Source organism: Camellia sinensis, chromosome 12 (assembly GCF_055761805.1).
Source record: "Camellia sinensis isolate YWXY chromosome 12, ASM5576180v1, whole genome shotgun sequence".
Taxonomy (NCBI): Eukaryota; Viridiplantae; Streptophyta; class Magnoliopsida; order Ericales; family Theaceae; genus Camellia; species Camellia sinensis.
Genome location: NC_138972.1, coordinates 42,669,411 through 42,690,798, shown reverse-complemented (window position 1 = coordinate 42,690,798; position 21,388 = coordinate 42,669,411). Strand labels below are relative to the sequence as shown.

Sequence of the window (21,388 nt, the reverse complement as noted above, 5' to 3'; positions counted from 1 at the left end):
CTTCACCTCCAAATCGGACCCAAACACCCTCCAAATATGTCTCTCCAAGAACGCACAAATCAAAATCTCAGGTACTTTCATTTCGACAACAATTAAATACTTTTCAAATTGGGAATCTCAAATTTTTGAACCTCAAATGTGTGTATATATATATTCTAAATAAGCCCAGAATACACTTGATTGTAATCTCAGGTTCTCTTATTTTTCCTTGTTTTCTTAGGTGCCAAACAAAGTTTTGGTTGTTTTGTTATTTTTGATTCTTTCATTGTATTCTAAGAATTAAGGATTTTTGGTTTGATTTGTTCAGTTTAACTATTTATTGCAGTGGTAGAGGACAATAATGGAAAGAACCGCGATGATCTTTAGAGTTCTGGAACCAAGGGTAATGGTAAAGCTATTCCAATGATTTGTTAGTTTAATTTGATTTTGGCTGAGTATGGTTCATTAATAATATTTCATGAGATAATTCTTAGAATTTGATAACTTCAATAATTCTTAGAATTTGATAACTTCAACAGAAGATTTCCTCTTCGTGCTCATTAACCCCAAAGATGTAGATGGCCAAACCAAGTCTCTGATTCAGGTAATTCTCTCTCATTCATACATATATGTGTATGTGTGTGTGTGTGTGTGTGTGTGCCGGAATGTCAATTTTGAAGCTTGGAATGTCTTTAGCATGAAAAACTTGAAAAAGTAATTTTTTTTTATAAAAAGCAAATGGAATGGTATTTTAGATCCTTCATAGTGGAAGAAACAATGGTATTTTAGATAACTGTAAGGCTAACATACAGTGGGTAATGGGCATATGCTACAAGGTGTTGTTTGTCAGAAAAGTCTGATTCAGTTATTCTGAAAGTGCTCAGGTATGTGTTAGTGGAGCAAAAACTGTATTAAAGATGATTATCCACAGCATATTATTTGTACTGGTTCTACTAGAGGCTATAGGGCATATTTGCTCCATATAGCATGACCTATTAGAGACTACAGTGCATGTTTTCTGAAGGTTTAAATGATTGTGTGAAGTGTGTTGTTGCACAAGAATCTTCTTATTATTTGGGAAGTTGCTAGTAGCCCTTTTTGGTTTCTTTATTTTGTTATACTTATTTATTATTGTAAATATTTACTGATATGTTTCTCTTTAACAGTTATGCGGGTTTAATATTAAGTGTTTATGGGGCTGCAGGAAGTACTGAACATATACATGAAAGAGCTACCTGCAATGAATTATGCTGCGAATACTGGAAAGCAATCAATGTTCCTTGAAAGATGCGTATCAAACGGGTAAGGATGTCACTCACTCTGATATTATTATTCTTTCTCTTCACTTGTAAACTCTGTAAATCTCACTATAAGTATCATTGCAAATGTCCCCTGAATTCTTAGAAGTTAATATGGTAACATTTACAACAGTACAAGTAAATTCTTCCTTATCAATTGAGCTAGTAATTACGAGAACAGGCTACTAATGGTCATTAAAAGGTTTCTCATAGTTTCTTTACACAGGAAATATTGCACGTTACTTCTGAAGTCCAAGTCTAAGGAAGGTTCTGGAGAGGTATGATTGCTATGGTTGAATGAAGTCTAATTACCGGTCCCTATGCTAGTAGGATATGGGAATAAAAATTTATCTCCAGTTTTGTCTGTGTTTCTATTTTACTTTATAGTCTCTCGGTGCACACAATGTGTGTGTAAGTCCTTAATGTCTTAGAATGTTATATATTTATACATTTCACATATCGGTTATTTTAATGAGCACAAAATCCCTATGTTTTCTGCAATCAACATACATTGGATGTGTGGTGCATTCTAGGAAGCATAGATATGGATACGACACGATACGGATACAGGGATACTACAAAATCTAAAAAAATAGGATACCGGTACGGTTAGGATACGTTTGTGAAAAATATATATTTTAAAATTATTAATAGTGAGTTACGAATAAGCTAAAGAACGTTGAGAAATCACAATGTAATTTTATAATGTAAAGTACTAACCTTTAAGAATTTTGTATTAATTTAAGCTAGTAGCTTGTTTACTTTTTAAATTTTTAATAGGTCTTGCAAATATTTCATTTCAATATCAAGTTTAATATACTTATATTACAATAATAGGGCAATTCACAACTTGTCCCTATGCTTTTTCTTTGACACTAGTGAAAAATATTATATTCAAGTTTATTTGTTTATTTATTTATTGATATATAATTTTATTATTGTTATATTCTCTTGTTAATTCTTACTTCCTATGTAGTTATAGGGGACATGCATGAAATAATTAGGATACATCATTTTGATAAATTCTATTATTTAACTCACTATGCTCTTCTTATTGAAGAACTTAATAAAGTATTAGAAAAATATTCTTATATTTATACTTGCAATTATATTATATTATATTATGTTATTATGCTAGAAATGTTACAATTCTAATTTCATAAAACAAGTAAACATGACTTGGAGTATCCGATACTTTAAAATTAAGACTAAGTTTGGCAACTCTCAAAAAGACAAAAAGTTAAAAAATTACTTTAAAAGTTAAAAAGTTATCACTATTTACAAAAAAAAATATAAAAAAAATTAATATATATAATGTTAAATACAAATCAGCCGACGCACAGCAACCTATGTACATACATCAAAGCATAAGAGTAAAAGGAAAAAAAAAAAATATTACATGTGTATATTCTTAAATTGGATGGTAAAGTTGGGCCCATGGGGGTCCACAACGGGTTGCGTTTTTCTAATCGGAACCGTTCAATATGTAGAACTTGTCGAGTACTATATGTTTGTACAAAATCACATTTATCGGATATCACTAATTACATGATCAAATCAATTTTGTATAAAAAATGGATGGTGTTATAGTTAACATGTGACCAAAAAAATTAACACGATTAGATAGCTATCGATATCCAATGAACGTGATTTTTTTCAAAAATATAGTACTCGACGAGTTCTACACATTGAACGGTTCCGATTAGAAAAACGGAACTCGTGGTGGGCCCCCACGGGCCGAACAACACTGTCCAATCAAAGGCCAAAAAGTAGGCAATCTTTTCCCATATCCTTTTCAACCGACGCACTGCCCAACCGTACAGATTAATTAATTATCTTCTCCTACACACTTAATTATACAATATTTTAATACACATTTTTTCATAAAAAGTCAAAAAGTTAACTCAAACATTCATATTTTTTTCCTCAACATTTTAGGGGTTGTTTGGGATGTCCTAAATAAGTGCACTTTTTGTCTTTTTGGACTAAAAAATTGAGGTTGAAAATATGGATGTTTGAGTTAACTTTTTGACTTTTTATGAAAAAATGTGTAATAAAAAATTGTAAAAATTGATTTGTAGGGAAAAATTCGAATTGGGAGTTGTGCAGCCGTAATTGTTGACTTTTGGTGAATAGTATTAACTTTTTAACTTTTTGAGTAACTTTTTGACTTTTTGGCTTTTTTACAAGTTCCCAAACTTGGTCTTAGTCTAAAAAGACAAAAAGTGCACTTATTTAGGATACCCCAAGCAACCTCTAAGTATTCGATACTCCAAAATTAATGAAAAAATAATTAAGAAGTATCTGATACTTTTAATAAGTATCCGATACGTATTCACGAGTATTCAAGGAGTATCAGTATCCGATACGGATACGTCACCTTATTTGAAGTATCCGTGCTTCATAGGCTGTATTTATGATTGCTCACAGAGAGAGATGCCTTCTCTTCTCTGGATAAGATGCCTTTTCAAAGGGCAAGTTGTTGTCTTTTTTTTTTTTTTTTTTTTGTATATGAGCTCTATTATGTGTTTCATTTTTTCTAACAGTACAACTACTTTACCTAGAAAGAGAAAAAAAGCATGAAATGGAATTCTTCTATTGCTTTAACCGTCTATCTACCAATACATCCAGGCTCCAGCCATCTTTTATTAATGAGCTAGTTATGTTTTCAACACCACAGGTTGTTGCTGCAATTACTTATCAAATAATCCCCGCTGATACACAATATGCTGAGGTTCCCCTTGCTGCTGTTCGTTCAGTCTACCAATGGAAGGTTCTGCAATGTTTCATTTCTTGTTCCATTCAACGTAGTTTCCTGGTCTGTCTTTGTGCATAATGTTAATTGATGTGGTGTGCTATAGTTATATTGATGACTATACCTGTATTCTAAATTCTGATAAATGTTGATACTCATTTTGGCTTCTAATGGCAGAACTTAACATGAGTTGCTATTTAAGGCCAAAATAATTTGTTTTTTGTTTATCAAATAATGGGGAAATTATTGCACATACTTTATAAAGAAATGCTAAATTAGGTAAGATAATTATAGTGTCAAAAGAGGGAACAGTGCGTCTCAGCTTAACTTTGCCATTTGTCAAACTTTTGAAGTCGAATTATTTGAATTATAGCTTACAAAAAGCTGGTGGAAGGTGTTTGACAAAGCTTGTAGCATTCGACTTATATAGCTTAATTGACTTATTTTTAGCAAAACACTAGCTTTTTTTTAAGCTACCCAGGGGGTGCTTTTCCAGCTTACTTTTTTAGCTTTTGGGCATTGGACAAATAGGCCCCTCAGTATTTTAATAATTATGGGTGTGGCCCTTTAAAAAATAGTTAGGGTTAAAAAAATCTATGGCCTTTTTGGACTTCACACTTCAAAATGCTGTTTTTTCGTTAATTGGCAACCGTTTTAACCTTTGCACATGTTATCTAAAAAGTTGCAACAAACACTTCTATAACTTACTCAAATCATTTTAAGTCAATAATCTAAAAAACTATAATCTTGAAAGCCCAAGTTTTGCCAATTGGGGCCATTATTACAGTTTTCTTCATTCTTTGCAAGGTGCAATTGATTTAGATTCTAACTGAATTGTTGAATTTACTACATCAATGTTACTTATTTTTCAAGAGCAAGTAATGATCTGGCTAATATTAGGTTGCGTTTGCAATACCTGTCATTGAACTTTGTTTTTGGCATAATTTCTTGCTATTAACTTTATTTCGCTCATACAGTGGTACCACTATTACAGTCAATTGACATGATTAGTAACTTTCAGGGGATTGGTAGCCTCCTGTACACAGAACTGAGAAAGAGATTACAAAGTGTTGGTATTCACACTATATTTTGTTGGGGGGACAAGGAATCTGAACGATTTTGGCTTAAACAGGTATGTTGTACGTATGGTGATTGTCAAAACATTAGTGCGCAACTAGTTTTTAATTTAATGGATAAGCCCTCTTGCAAGTTACACTTACAAGTACATTATTTTTCATTTTCTTTCAGCTACATTACGCCTTTGCATAAAAACCAACGAGGACAAATTGGTTGAGATAATATATTGACAAAACGTAGCATGTTGTTAGTACAAGTTGGACACCTCTTTGGATTTAGGAACATGATCCTTTTTCATCTAAATAAGTATTTTTTTTTTTTTTTTTGGTTGTTTTTGGTATTTGACATTTTTAAAGTTGGATTTCAAATGCAGGGTTTTGTGTCAATAGGGGAGGTTGACACCAAGGGTAGAGCTCGCAGGCTGCCTATCAAGGCCGGCATTCGTAGAGCATTATGCTTTCCTGGTGGGTCAACCCTCATGGTTTCTCATCTTAACAAAGACAGCTCAGCTAACCCTGAAGAGCCTCCAAAGCTTTGTACTTCATTAAAGCCTCCCGATAAGTCTTTGCCATCTGCTATTGTTCAAAATGGGCTAGAAGGTATTGAAGAGAGTCATGATCCTCTAGATGTGGTAAATCTAATGACGGCCTTGACTGAATACTCTCGTCCTCAATCATTGGTGAACCGTGGATTTCAAATGGATGGTAGGTATAATCTTGTTATTTCTTTTGCTTATATTTTCCCACTGATTTCTTAATATGAAGAATTATGTACAGATCATTTGAGCACCAAAGTGAAGTAAGACACAAAAACAATTAATTTATTTTCTTTGCATTAAAATTGCATGAATCCATTTCTTAAACGAGAATCATTATCAGCCATCACCTAAATAAGTAAATTTGGTCTTAAGTTTTGACATGACCACATTGAGGATATTATCCATGTTCAAGTTGAACCTGCTTCTAATGTGGTCAATTTGAACCATTCTAATGTTTTTTCTGCGTTGTAGCTTTTCTTTACTAAAATATTTTCTTCAAGCATGTCTTGTTGTATTGGTACAGTGCAACTGTTACAATCTTAATTTTATCAGCAGTTTCTTATCATATTTCATTTAAATTCAAGGTGAACAAGGCCTGATTCATTTTGAGAGCATGGACTGCAGCAACATGGCTAATGATTTAGGAGTAACCTTAATTAGAGAGGATGCTGATGCGAAGCGTTGCTCTTGTTCCTCACTTATGCATTGCTCTTGTTCCTCACTTGGTGAAAAGAAGAGGGTCTGGGAAGCCTCATATACCTCACTGAAATCAAAAAAAGTAAAGGGATGTCATCAAGTGGACTGTCAATTGGATTCTAGGGATTTTGTTCCGGAAAGTGATGGAACAAATGATTCTTCTTTTCATGGATGCTCCTCAGGAATTTCCAAAAATAAATCTTTGGTTGATGTAACTCCCAGAGATCCCTTGAGCAGTACTTATTTGGAAAAGACAAATGAAGAATGTCAACCAGTTAATATCATATCAGAAGATCATGACAGCATGGAACTGCTGGCAAAAGGAGAAAGCTTTAGGATCATGCTGATGAATATTGCTGACAATGCTAAAAAATCGAGTCTCACCAAGGTATGTCTGATTCTATGATTGATTTACTGTAGATAAAAAATGGATGTCCCAGCATCTATGGATTGACATTTTCTAGAAGTGTTAGCAAATAGTACAATTTCATGCTGTTGAGATTATGGTTTAAACAAAAAATTTTAAGAACTTGGATGAATCACCCATTGTTGCCTTTACCATCTTATTTCTGGTATATTACATTAAAATAAACTGCAACTTAAAGCATTTTTCAGGATTGGGTTTTTAGATTTTACTTCTTGTAGGATATGGAGGCCTTGGAAGCTACATTCTGTCTATTTCAAAATACTGTTACTAATAAATAAGGAATAGCAACAGTTAGCCATTAACTTTTGTTATGATCTCTTAAAAGATTCAAGTTTGGCAATAGGCTATTCTAGTCAAAAAGTCACTACCCAAAAATCAACTCTTTTCTCCACTTTTCTGCACTTTAAAAAAAAAAAAAAAAGAAGAAGTCAAAAAGCCATAGTTCCCAAAACAACCCTTTAAATTCTGCTCCCATTTTTTAACCTTTTTTGCCGCTTGTTTTGACAAGTGAATTAATGCTAGTGGCTCTAAATTTTCCATTCTTTTAGTAAGCCTTAATCTAATCCAATTAATAAGTTTGTTGATAGGTTCTTCACTTTAACTACTATGCAAAAGGCGGTCATTTCTTTATTAATTGCTAAGTTCTCCCAAGTTGGTTCTGACCTGGTAGGCCTTGTATGACCTCTTTCAGATTATTATGAAATTAAACTTTAATGAAACGTACCCTTACCCATTTTAATTTTATCTTCACTGAGGTCATGCATTCCATGGACAAATTCCCTGGGATCCCACTGTTCTAGGAGAACCTACCACTAGGAAGTCCAATTACTTCCAAGTTTGCTGTTTGAGATACTATAGAGAACCTTCTCATTATGTTTTCACATCCTTCTTCATGATGAAATGAGATCTTCGAGGCCATTCCTTTTTAAATTATCTTAAAACTCCAGATTTAGTTTTTTCTGACACCACTTTTTGTTGTAAGTGGTGACAGCATGCCCAGAAAGGTTTAAATAATGCGTAATCCAAGGTAAGTCTGCAGTGTCTTTTGAGATACATTGTCAAGACCTAGGATACCCAAAGCAGGAGAGCTGAGCACAGAGCTGCTATTTTCCTGAATTCATGTAATCTAGTGTGAAATATGGTTTCCTATAGCCATTTCTCAATTTAAAATTCAAATATTTTAACAATAATGCATACAAACTTCAATGTGGTCCAGTGATTAAATAATGCGTAATCCAAGGTAAGTCTGCAGTGTCTTTTGAGATACATTCTCAAGACCTAGGATACCCAAAGCAGGAGCGCTGAGCACAGAGCTGCTATTTTCCTGAATTCATGTAATCTAGTGTGAAATATGGTTTCCTATATCCATTTCTCAATTTAAAATTCAAATATTTTAACAATAATGCATACAAACTTCAATGTGGTCCAGTGATTATGGCATCTGTGTACATAAGGAATTTGGAATTCACACTGCTTTAATGGCTGGCAGGGCATTTGCAATAGGTGCTATTGCTCTTTGTTTTTTTCTTTATTATTCTTATGCATCATATGGGATTATAGATATTAGTAGTATCCTTATTTTGTTGTTTGCTTACCACCCAGTCATCTATGGTGATTTTATTTCATTTTTCGTATTATGAATTATTCTTTTGATCCTTCTTACTATTGCTTTAATGTTGTGAACATAGATTATTGAAAACCTTGGTGGGGCTGTCACTTCTGTTGGAAGTCTAAGCACACATGTAGTCACTGGAAAAGCCAGGAAAACTTTGAATTTCTGCACTGCTCTTTGTTCAGGGTCAGTATTTTAGATTATTAAAAATTTACGCCACTGCTACGATGTTTTGTATTTTAATGTCTGAAGTCTACTGTTTATTATATATTTTTCTAGCTGAATATTTAATGCACACAGGTTTGAGCTCCAATCTGACTTTATTTAATCTGAATGTTGCTTTTCTTTTCTTTTCCTCTTTTCTTACAATTCTTTTGTCAAAATCACCATCTTTTATTATCATATGACTTTCTCAATATATATGTACACGTATATCTGCATGATGTATTGTAACATCCTTCATACATAATTAATGTAAATAGTTAGTGTTTAAGTTGGACAAATGTATGGCTAGCTCTTGTTTACTCTAGAAACAAATCCATGAATAGCAATAAGTATAAAATTTGGAGTTGATTCTAGATTCTTATGCTCCGTTTGTTTAGGAAAAATGCTTTTTGCATTTTTTTTGCTTCTGGTTCAATGGAAAATGTTTGTCATGGTCAATGGAAAACAAATTTGTTTGGGTGAAAAACATGTTTCACTTCTGGAAGGTGGAAAACATTTTCCAAACTAAAGTCTTATTAATGTCACCGCATTACCATGGCTACTGCCATTGCACCACCATTATTGCCGCACCACCACCGCCGCCACACCACCACCTCGCTACCACCATTCCCACCAGCCCCACTGCCCTATACTGTAAGCCTATGTAGCGATACCTAGGCCCCTCTCACCACAACCACCACTATCCCGTCAACCACCAACCCACCACCTCCACCATGCTGCCACCACCACTGCCACTGCCATCATTACCCCACCACCACCTCCATCCTGCCGCCACAACCAGCACCACTCCACCATCACTAATACAATTACTAGTACATTAGTTTTAAGGATGCAACCAAACATAGGAAAAACATTTTTTGGAAAATATCATTTTTCAGGAACTTACATTTTTTGAGGAAATATCAATTCAATTCAGTGTATGTTTTTTTATTTTTTTTCTTCAGATTAATGGTAAACTTTACAAACATTAATAATTAATGTTTTAAATTTGCTATGAATCTGTAATTATTTCATGAAACTACCACCGAATTGTAATTTCCCGAAAAGTTGTCTGTTGAAAATAGCATTCATTAGGGATAGCACAGTAAATGTTTTGGAGATTCAATTACAGTAATTGTAGGGGAATGTTGGACGGGATATTGTTCATGGAAGAAGTGCATTTGGCATGTTTTGAATGATATTTGGAAACAAAAAGACTTATATGATATCTGATTAAAAAAAAATTATATGATGACTAATCAAAAAAAATTATATGACAGCTTTAAGGTCAGACATGCTTTATGCTTGACTGCTGCATAACTTAGAAACAAATAGGTTATAATATGAACATAGCCAAAAGAGGGGATGCCCAGATGGATGAGTAGTAATGCAAGAAAAGATTGTTAGTTAAAATATGATTCCGAAATCCTATACGATAACTCTTGAAGGGGGAAAAAAAGAACCAAATAATGCGTTTTGGGAAAGAATATCTGTAACAGGCATAATTAAAGTTACTGAAAAAATTCTTTCCACTTATGACTAATCAACTTTTTGCCAGATGGGACTGGTTCCATTGTAGTAGAAGATAAAACTGAGTGATTGAAGAAGTATTGCATAGTTATCACCAACTATTTGGGACTTGAAAATTGGGATATTTTGCAGTGTAGAAGTGAAGCTTTGCTTTAAGGTAGTACTAACACCTTATCTGCTTGTACCGTGGACTTGGGTACTCCTGTAAGTGTGCCTAGATTTTAAATTTTGTAATCATAAATCGTATAAATCTTGAATGCAACTATAATATCAAATCAAATGTTTAGTTTATGAGAAAATATTGTATAACTTGTTAAACATGGGAAGAATGATGCAGAGTATGGAATGCAAATTTGTAATTTACATGAAGCATCCTTTGTGCTTTTAAATAATCATGTTAATTAATGAGCAAGCGAGCGAGCAAGCAAGAGAAGAAAAGTTGATATATGATTATTGCTCCTTAAATTCCCTGATTTGTAATTCTTATCAGACCCTATGCTACTCATGGAGACATGATGTACTTTAAGTGCCTTGGTGAAATTCGCTTAAATATTTACCAAGTCCAGAATAATTTTGAAGTTCCATGCTTCCATGATGTGATAGTTTACTCATTTCTATTCTTAAGATACTTTTACGCTAGGTAGATAGCAAATGAGATCGCAGGGCTACTGGTAAATGAGATTGCTGCTGCAAATTTGGGTATATGTTGCTCTGTACTGTAATGCTCTGTTTGTTTGGGAAGCCAGAAAAAAATAGATTTGAAAAAATATATTAGATAGAAATGAGTGGGAAAAAAAGGAATACTTTTTAAGTGATCCCAATATCTATGATGGAATCAAATGGATTCCCACTTCAAACATTGGATCTCCTGTCTCAATTAAGAGGGTTCAAGGAGAAAACAGGCTCAAAATCACAAACAATTCCTATTTCAAATCCTGTTGCAGCTGCTGGAGCCCTTCAAACATTTTCTTGTCTGCATTTTTTGGCGTTTGGTACAACTATAGACACAAATTTTGAAACATAAAATGTTTCAACACATTTCAAAATTTTATGTTACAAATGTCATTTGTTTAGTTTTTGAACTAAACAATGTTGATTATTTGAATAGCAGGTTCCTATTTCCGATCTATATTCTAGGTCGTTAATTACACATTTTATATAAATGAAACCTTCGATTACTGAAGAACAAAATAAATAGCAAAAGACAATTTAAGAAAAAATAAATATTTTATTGAAATTGTTATGGGTTTTGAACCCTTGAATACAAAGTACAATTCTTGTGTTTGAAACCTTTTACCTATTCATCGCCATTCTGCGTTTGTAGAGTAGGCTTTTGAGTTCTCTGGATTTCTTTTTTTCTTTTTTTGTAACGACTTCTTTAGTTCTTGATTTCTTCTCTCTCTCTCTGATCTTCTTACTTCTGATTTTTCTAATCCCCTCTCTTGTGTGATGGTCCTCATATTTATAGATGGCTATCCAAGTGATAAGAGTGCCTCATCCTCAATTTGAATTTCAAATTGAATGATAGCGCATTTAAATTTTGAATGATAGTGCTATATGATTAATCATATAGCTTATTAACCGGATTGATCTTTGGGGTTTTATCTTGTGTGGTGTCCTTGTTATGGGCTCTACATGTGTCATCTTTTGTAAGCTCCACGTGTCATTTGAGTAATTTAAATAACGTCTTGAGATACGACGTTTTATTTATGCACTTCAACGAGTCATATTGATCTTTTTAGGAAGTAATTACCTACAACATTCCTATCATAGGCTCTATACATGTCATTGACTGATTGACCATATTTGAAATTTTAACATAAATTTGGTTGAAATTTATGTGCCAACAACAACAGAAAATAGAAGTCAATGAAAAACATTTTTCATAGCTAATGGAAAACAGACTTATTTGAGCGGAAAATTTTTTCAACCTGTAAAAGACACAACATTTTCTGGACTAAAGTCCTACTAATGCCACAACTACCAATGTCACCGCTGCCGCCGCCACCGCAAAGGGCAGCTTCTCCACCTCCAGCCTACTGCCACTACCACTAATAAAACCATTACTACATTAGTATCAAGGGTGCAACCAAACAAGAGGAAATTTTTTTTCTCTACAAGACATTTTCTAGAAAATGTTTTCTGCCAAAACAAATGCAGCATAATTGATGGACTTTCAGTCATGTTGCTTTTGTAGTTATTTGATTGAATGTGCTCCAGCTTGTCATTCTGTATGCTTGAAATTGGTTTGACTTGGGACGTTCTATTTGTTTTGTAACACAGAGCTTGGATAATCTCTCCCAATTGGCTAAAAGAAAGCTTCCGGGAAGGCAGATTTGTGGGTGAGTCACAAGCTCCATGCAGCTTTTATTTCTGATGCTTACTTGAGTACTTTAATGTGTTTGTATGACAGTATTGCGGGTTTTCTTCTTTACAGATGAAATGCCTTTTCTTTTGAAAGATGATGACTATGAGTCGAGGTACAGAATTGAGTTAAAGGCTGCAGTTCTGAGAGCAAGAGAAAGTCCCCAAGCTTTGCTTAAAGGTTATAACATATGCTTTGCAGCTCATCTTCAACCCCCAGTTCGTACCCTAGCAGCCATTGTCAAGTCTGGTGGTGGAAAAGTAAGTTCCTAGAACCTGAATGAGTCTTCCTCTACCAAAAGAGCTGCGCCATATAATTCATTTTTTATTCGTTATTTAAATACATTTATAGAAAAGAAGTAGCCAAAATGGAAAATGGTTTGGCATCCTAAAATTTTTTGGGCCATTCAACCTTTGTCTAACTCATAGAAACAACTTGCTGTTGTATAGTCAACATTATTGTTGACAATTGTTACACTTAGTTCAACATCTAAATATTAATTATTGTAACTTCGTACCAAAGAGAAGGGAAGATGGAAATTAAGGTAAGCCATAACCGATGACTGTATGGTAGTTTTATTTTCAACTATTGATGAAAAATAGTCACAAGTTTTCTGCTGCAGTGAGATGCTTTGTTAGATCCTTCTTGCAACTTATCCTGAAACAATACTGAATATAAGCAGGCAAATAGACATACTTAAGCAGACACTTCAATTGGTGGGTAAATTCATGTGAAGTGCAAACAATGTGTGAGCTGCTTAGACCTGTCTGACAAAATTTTCTTTACCACAGCTGTTTCCATATTTTTTTGTTTTCAAATTTTAAAGGACTCTAGCCTTCTTTTGTTTATATCCAGAAAATGTGCTCTATTTGATTTCATCACTAACCATAGCAGTTTTGGGCAGTTTTGAATGGCAGCTCAAGTTTTTATCTTCAATAACATATTGAAGGTCTTGTATCCGTCTAATCCATCTTGAGAGAACCACATGCTTCATGATTTTTTAACTGGCTGTCATAAGATAGTTGTGCTCATATGCACTTTCTCGAACCCAACACTTTTTTTTGTTTGTTGAGGAGTTTTCTTTCTCAAGGTAACGGACGATTGGTTTTTCCTGTCTTGCATGTTCAGGTCATTCTAGGATTGGACAAAGTAAATCACACATCAAAAACTATCTTTTTGGCATGCGAAGATGATATGGAGGAAGCACTATCAGCTGCAAAGAAAGGGATATGGACTTTCAGTAGTGAATGGTTTATGAACTGCATCATGAGGCAAGACCTAGAGCTGGAGGCTCCCCAGTTCGCCGAATCCCTCTAATATACTTCTAAAATTTATGCCTACATGATATGGAGTAAGTTATGTTAATAGTAGTAGGATTATGCTAGGATTTATTTTTGTTTTTCCTTTTTTTATTGTGAACTGAGAATGGCAGCGTAAAACTCATAATTATGCGTCTGTTGATTAGAATTGTTTTGCACTCTAGACAGTTTGTAGATGGACATAATGTCAATATTTTTTTGTTGGGTTGTAAATCTTAGAAAAATGATGTTTTGTTGAAAAATCTTGGGTCTTGGTTTTATTTTTCGTGTAAAAAATATAAATTTTATGTAAAACATTAGTTCTATTAAAGCCTGAACAAGGCAATTTGGGAATTTGGTATCTTGAATTCTCTAATCTCATTTGCATTGGATTTCAATAGAAAATTTGTTTCCTTTTGCTAGACCTGAGACCAAGGCTATGTTTGGCATGGGTTTTTCTAGTTATTTTAGCTACAAAAAAACAAAATAAGGCAAAAAGTTAATAAGATAAAATGTCATATTTAAATCATAATTGTTATTATTTTTTTTTTCACAAAAATCAAAAAATCAAAAAGTTTGTTCTAAACGAAATTTTTTAATTTCAAATTAAAATAGTCAAAAAGTTAATTCACATTTCAAACGATAGCCAAATGATCCATTTTGGTACAAGAGATAATTTAGTGTCCTTTGACAGCCTTTAGCGTTACTTATATTATACAAGTTGTAACGCCCTTTCAACCTTAATAAAAATATAAAATTTACTCTAAAAAAATAAATCAAATTAAAATTTTTACTAGAGCAACAAAGTTTAAATTGTCATGTTGTGTATTTTATTAATTTATAAAGAAATAAACTGTAAATTGTCTTAATGGTGGTATCTAAGGGTGGTAATTTTTAACAACACAATAATTATGAGTGGTTTTACTTGTATCACTACTTTACCTTTTTATACTCTCTATATGAGCTTTTGGGTGATTCTACTTATACCACTATTTTATCTCTTTATACCCTCCATATGAGTTTTTTTTTTTTTTTTTTCATGTGTGAAATTACTTTTAAGAACAAAATACTAAAATTAAATATATTTGATTATCTCCTTACACCTCTTAATCTTCAATCCCTACTCTTTTTCCTTTCTCAACTTTTCTTTTTTCTTACACATCTCTTTTGAAAAAGTGAGAATCATAGTGTTTTGATCATCAAAGAAAGCAATAGATGAAGAAACGGTGGTGAAGAATCATAAAAAAAAGTGAATGGTGAGTTTTTTTATTTGATTGATAGGCTTTTGTTTCGATTTTTTAGGTTGGTTTTTGCCTTTTGTTCAATATTTCGAAATCAAACAAAATAACATAGTCCGGTATCAAACTGCCGAACAAAAAATATAAGTTTGGTATCCAACTGCCGAATAAAAGATACATTTCCGGTAATATAAAGTTAGACTTTTTAAATTTATTTGACTACTCATTGCCATGTATGTTCAGTTTTATTTTTATTTTTTTTGCTTGGAAGGATTATACTTATACTCATTGCAACAACGCAAGCACTGCATTATTAGTGGACTCCAGTCATGAATTCATTATAGACGAGATTTGTTAAGTTTTTTTTTTTTAATGAATACGATTTTTTATTATTTTTAATTTGTATTGAGTTTTATTAATAATTTGATTTATAAATATATTTATTATGTTTAGATTTTTAGTAGTCGTCAAGCATTAATTAAATAGGCTTCTGATGTTGGGAAGCAAACTGAACTTATCCAATTGAAGCAAACTGAAATTATCCAATTGAATGGTAACATAATGTTGGGACTGGCTTTGTTGTGAAGCAAACTGAAATTATCCAATTGAACGGTAACATAATGCTGGGAAAAAAAATTGTATCCGGTAACATGGCACTGGAGTAATTTAAATTGATTAGCATTGTATTGTCGAACAGGCCAAGCACAAATTAAACAAACATTGTTTAGGAGAAAGTGGCTCTGTAAATGTATAGCACCAAAAAGTTGGAGGGATCTACTGTTTCCGGCAACTGAACACCGAAAAAGTATGGGTGTAAAGGGATGGGTTTTGAAGATTTTTTTACCTTAGGGTTTGATTTGGTAATATATTGGGTGTAATGAGAATCTAATATTTTCTTTAGTGGTGCAATGAGATAGAGGGTGTAAAGAGGTAAAAGAGTGGTGTAAGTAGAATCACCCTGAGCTTTTTTTTTTTTTTTCTTTCCAATTTTATCCATGAGTGAAATTACTTTTAAGGACAAAATACTAAAATTAAATATATTTTATTATCTCTTTACACCCCTTGGTCTTCAATCTCTGCTCTTGTTTTTCTTTCTCAATTTTTCTTTTTTCTTACACATCTCTTTTTAAAAAATGAAAATCATAGTGTTTTAATCATTAGAGAAAGCAATCGATGAAGAAATGGTGATGAAGAACCAAAAAAAGTGAAATTGTGAGTTTTTTTTTATTTGTTTGGTAGGTTTTTATTTTGTTTTTCTAGACTGTTCTTCGACTTTTGTTCGGTGTTCCGAAATCGAATAAAATAAAATAGACCGGCATCACATTGTCAAATAAAAAATATAAGTCTGGTAACCAAAGGCTGAATAAAATATACATTTTCGGTAACCTAAGGCCGAATTTTTTAAATTTGTTCGGCTACTCATTACCATGTATTTTCAGTTTCATTTTTTTTTTATATATATATATTTTTTTGCTTGGAAGGATTATACTTATACTCATTGCAACAATGCAAGTATTGCATTATTAGTGGACTTCAGTCATGAATTCATTGCAAACGAGGTTTGTTAAGTGTTTTTATGAATACAATTTTTTTTTTCTTATTTTTAATTTGTATTGAGTTTTATTAATAATTTGACGTATAAATATATTTATTATGTTTAGATTTTTAGTAGTCTATTAGTTGACATGTCAAAGAGTATGGTGTGACCAAAAAAGATATTGATTACATTGAAACAAAGAGATATTAGTTAAATCAAATCGTATCTCTTACTTTAAACAATTTCTGGAGAAGTTGAGACCATATATCCATCACATAAAAGATGTATAAGCATATGGCAATTGTGGTTTCAGGGCAATAGTTGGATTGATTGGTTTAGGTGAATAAGATTGGCAACAAGTTAAGCGAAACTTGTTGATTGAGCTGCATTCGAATGTAGTGCACTATGAGTAACTATTTGGTTCACAAGAAAAGGTTGATGAACTTACCTCTATCTTATCCTACTTCGAACCTGGCCTTGGATTTAATTATTAGATGACTATGCTCGACATGGGCCATTTGATAGCATCATACTACCGAGTCGTTCTTTATCATTTATCGATGCAACAATGCTTGACATTTCTACCACTTAGAGCAGTACCGATTGCAACACCTGATCAAAGAGATATCTGCATAGGATTTGTAAATGAAAACCATTTCGTGTAGGTAACTACCGAGCCTACTTTGATCATTACCATGTCTTATCTTGTAATTCTACTTATTGATTTCTTTGTTGTAGGTTTATTTGCAACCTGGTCATCTAGTACATCCGATAGCAAATAATTGGATTCGTTTTCATCACCCGTGTACTAGTGGATAGGAGAAAGCATCTACTATCCGTATTCATCAATTCCGTACTCTTGTCAGCCCTGATATAGTAACTACCGAAACTATCGATATAGAGGAATTGTGATAACATGTTTGATTAAAAGATGCAAACAATGACAGATTTTATGGATGCTTTTATGGATATTCGTATACTGATTTTTTAATGAATAATTTTACGGATACTTTTTATTTATGATTTTATGGATGCGTGCTTGATTTATGGATGTTTGTTATGGATGTTTGAAGGAAAAAGTAAATCTTTCAATGTACAGCGACAAGTGCCTAGACAAATCTATTATAGTTTGGCAACAAGACACTAGAGTAATCTAATTTGTATAACAATGTATCACTGAATAGGCACTTCACAACTAACCGGAATTAATTTCTTGTTATCATCCAATTGAAAGGCAACATATTGCTGGAAAAAAAAAAAAAAAGTTTGTCTGGTAACATGGTAATAGATGAATTCAAATTCGTTAGCATTGTATTATTGAACAGGTCCAAATTATTGTTTGGAAGAAGTGGCTCTGTAAATGTATAGCAACAAAACACTGGACAAACCTATTTTTCCTAGCAACATAATATCGGAAGAATGTAAATTATCTAGTATCGTGTAACTGAATAGACACTTCACTATGGGCTTTACCGAACCCTTTGTCTTCCCTGTTTTCTCTTTTTCCAATGCTGCTTATCTCTTTTCCCTTAAAAAATTAGTAGTGTAAAGAGATGAAATAGTTAATTTAGGGTTAGTTTTGGTAATATATTAGGGCTGCAATGAGAATTATATTTTTTGGGGGGGATGATTCTACTTACACCCCTATTTTACCTCTTTACACCTGTCACAACCCAAACCTGCCCCTAAGGGTTTAGCATCGTAACCGGCCAGTAATCTGTGATTACCGAAGGCCTGAATAACAGTAATACAATATAAAAGGGGCTGGCAGAAGCCAAATAGTAATAACAAGGTGTCCAATGAGCTGTGAAAACCTGAATGGGAAAAACTTTTATGGACTAATCCACATTCATAACCATAAACATATATACATATCAGATACACATAACATGAAGGTTAGGGATCCAATCCCTTCACCATAACTGTACAACCAAGTCTTAAACATTCGATACATAATAGAGACAAAAGGGTGAATCTGAAACACCCCAAAAACAGCCTTGGCTCGAGCAAACTCGAAACCTCAAAGTGAGGCACAACGGTTGGCTGGACAAAACATGAGCTTAACTCGACGTTTCTAGCTTTGGTCCGGTGCTTGGCCACCTACATATAAATATAAACAGTGAGCTAAAGCCCAGTGAATAACAAACGTGTAAAGGGGTTAAGAATGAATGTCCTTTTAGTAATTAAAACAGTCAATTGCATCTATAGATCAGTTATTCAATCAGTGACTCATAGTTCATGCCATATCAGTCATTTAGAAATCATAGCATTCATACGTGGTACATCCAATAGCAGAACAGTACAGTAGGTCTTAATAGACCGAACAGTCAGTTGATGGCCATCAAAACAGTAAACAGTATTGGTTCCAAACATTGGAATTAACAGAGATCTTTGTAACAGTAGCAGTAACAGTAACAGTAACAGTAGCAATCAATTGCTATGGATGCCACGGGTACAGTTTATAAAATGGGACCAACATTCATTCAGTAAACAATGTCGCTTTAGAAACAGTACAGTCAATTGTTCAGAAAATAATTGTAATTAAAAATAGCTTTACAACATTGTTACTCACAAATTACTGGGCTATAGGCAGGCTAATCAGCGTCCTCGGGTGCCAACCCTACACAGTTGCAGAACGAACACACACTAAATTACACACTCGGGATTAATAACTTAGCCCCTAACTTGATTTAGTGTGGTTCTAGAACATTATCCTCATTATAATGCCTTAAACATGGCCTAAGAATGCCTAGGATGGAATGAGGATGCATAAATGTACTTAAAAACATTTTTCAAAACTTGCTGAAAACAAGGGTCTCGCTCGAGCGTAGACTCCTTCGCTCGAGCGAGCTTACCAAATGAGAGAGGTCGCTCGAGCGTAGACTCCCTCGCTCGAGCGTAGACTCCCTCGCTCGAGCGATCTGCAAAAATGTGAAAAGTATTGCTTGCTAAAATTTTTCGCTCGATGCTCGCTCGAGCATGAGACACAGTTCCTCGCTCGAGTGTAGGTCTCTTCGCTCGAGCGTACATTTGCACACGCAAAAACCTGAGAGCTTGCAATTTACGCTCAAGCCAACATTCTGTCGCTCGAGCGAGAGTCTGAAAACAAAGGTGGTCGCTCGAGCGAGGAAGCCAAATTCTGGGTTTTCCAGATTTGCTCCCAAAGCTCAAACCAAGAATCAAACATTTCAAAACTCATCCTTTTGGGCCAATTTTCTAGAAAACACTTAGAAACTCATAATACAACATGTTTTAAAGATCATTTCATAAAATCAAAGCCCAAAAGTATACCAATTGAACCAAATTTCAATTAAAACTTTATGAACATAACAAGAACATTACATGCATGAGTTCTCATGGACTCTAAAACTCCAAAGCATGATCAAATGCAAGATTGAACTAAAAAACATGATGAATTCATAGCTTACAACTATAATATGAACATGCATGGAAGAATTTCATGCAAAATAACTTCAAAACTCCATGATATGGACATGCATGCATGAATTAACTTAGCTCCCTTGAATTCTAGCACAATTCTTCCATTAAATCACCTATTTGATTCATATACAAGTCCTAGATGGCTCAAAAACAAGATTAAAAGGTTGAGCTCTTACCTAGGCTTCTCAATCAAACTTCACCTAAGCCAAAACGTTGAGCAATGTATACAAGTCTTCAAAATTTTCTAAATTCCAAGCAAAATTTCTTGTTGAATTCAATTTTCCCCAAGTCTCTCCCTCTCTCACGTTTTTGCAATGAGATGGATAAAGAATGATGTGTCAAATATGTGAATTAAGACTAAAACAATAGTTTTGAAGGTGGCCCACTCAATGGCAACCATGTAGATAACTCAAGCTAAAGTAATTTAACATTATTTATTCCAATTTAATCATTCCAAATCGAATTTTAATTAAACCTACCATAAAATCATATAAATCCTAATTAGCATACAATACAAATCAATTTCTAAATCGGTCGTCGATAAGGCTTTCAATTCGCAATTCGAAATTAAAACATGAACAGATCGTTTTGTAACAAACAGATAGAAATACAATTAAAACAACACACTCATGTAATCAATTTAGGATTTCATCTTAATCAATTACTTATCATGCTTAATCACAAATTAACACTAATCAGAGGTGAGGGTTGTCACAACACCCTTCATATGAGTTTTTTTTGCCCTCAATTTTATCCATATGTGAAATTACCTTTAAGGACAAAACACTAAATTAAATATATTTTGTTATCTCCTTACACCCCTTGGTCTTTAATCTTTATTCCTCTTTTTCCTTTCTTAATTTTTCTTTTCTCTTACTCATCTCTTTTCAAAAAGTGAGAATCATGTAGTATTTTGATCAGTAAAGAAAGCAATAGATGAAGAAACGGTGGTGAAAAACCATAAAAAAAGTGAAATGGTGAGTTTATTTATTTATTTATTTGCTAGGTTTTTGTTTCGTTTTTTTTTTCTTCCTAAATTGGTGTTCGACTTTCGTTCAGTGGTTCGAAATCGAGCAAAATAAAATAGTCCGGCATCACATTGTCGAACAAAAAATATAAGTCTGGTAACCAACTACTGAATAAAAGATACATTTTCGATAACCCCAAACCGAATTTTTTAAAATTTGTTCAGCTTCTCATTACTATGGATTTTTAGTTTCATTTTTTGATATTTTTTATTTTTTTATCTAGAAGGATTATACTTATACTCATTGCAACAACGCAAATACTGCAATATTAGTGGACTCTAGTCATGAATTCATTACAGACGAGATTTGTTAAGTTTTTTTTTATGATTTTTTTTCTTATTTTTAATTTGTATTGAGTTTTATTA

At 33.2% G+C, this 21,388-nt stretch overlaps 1 protein-coding gene across 4 annotated transcripts; it reads left to right on the top strand.

Moving 5' to 3' along the window:
* Positions 1-325: 325 nt before the first annotated feature.
* LOC114261186 (N-acetyltransferase) lies at positions 326-14,133 on the top strand. Of its 4 annotated transcripts, none has more exons than XM_028201393.2 (12): positions 326-382; positions 519-583; positions 1,184-1,281; positions 1,504-1,555; positions 3,958-4,050; positions 5,054-5,164; positions 5,483-5,813; positions 6,232-6,731; positions 8,459-8,568; positions 12,400-12,458; positions 12,554-12,741; positions 13,610-14,133. In XM_028201393.2, the coding sequence occupies exons 3-12, from the start codon at positions 1,202-1,204 to the stop codon at positions 13,796-13,798; spliced, it is 1,713 nt and encodes a 570-aa protein (XP_028057194.2). In that variant the 5' UTR covers positions 326-382; positions 519-583; positions 1,184-1,201; the 3' UTR covers positions 13,799-14,133. The 4 variants fall into 4 exon arrangements, with proteins under 4 accessions (XP_028057194.2, XP_028057197.2, XP_028057193.2 ...); XM_028201396.2 differs by having other exon boundaries at positions 1,491-1,555; XM_028201392.2 differs by having other exon boundaries at positions 326-388.
* Positions 14,134-21,388: the final 7,255 nt, after the last annotated feature.

Bases quoted from the DNA above. Each gene is read 5' to 3' on its own strand.
- LOC114261186 (XM_028201393.2), top strand. From the start codon at position 1,202: ATGAAAGAGCTACCTGCAATGAATTATGCTGCGAATACTGGAAAGCAA. The intron at 4,051-5,053 runs GTTCTGCAATGT...AGTAACTTTCAG, and splicing joins GTTCAGTCTACCAATGGAAG to GGGATTGGTAGCCTCCTGTA. The intron at 8,569-12,399 runs GTCAGTATTTTA...TTTGTAACACAG, and splicing joins TGCACTGCTCTTTGTTCAGG to AGCTTGGATAATCTCTCCCA.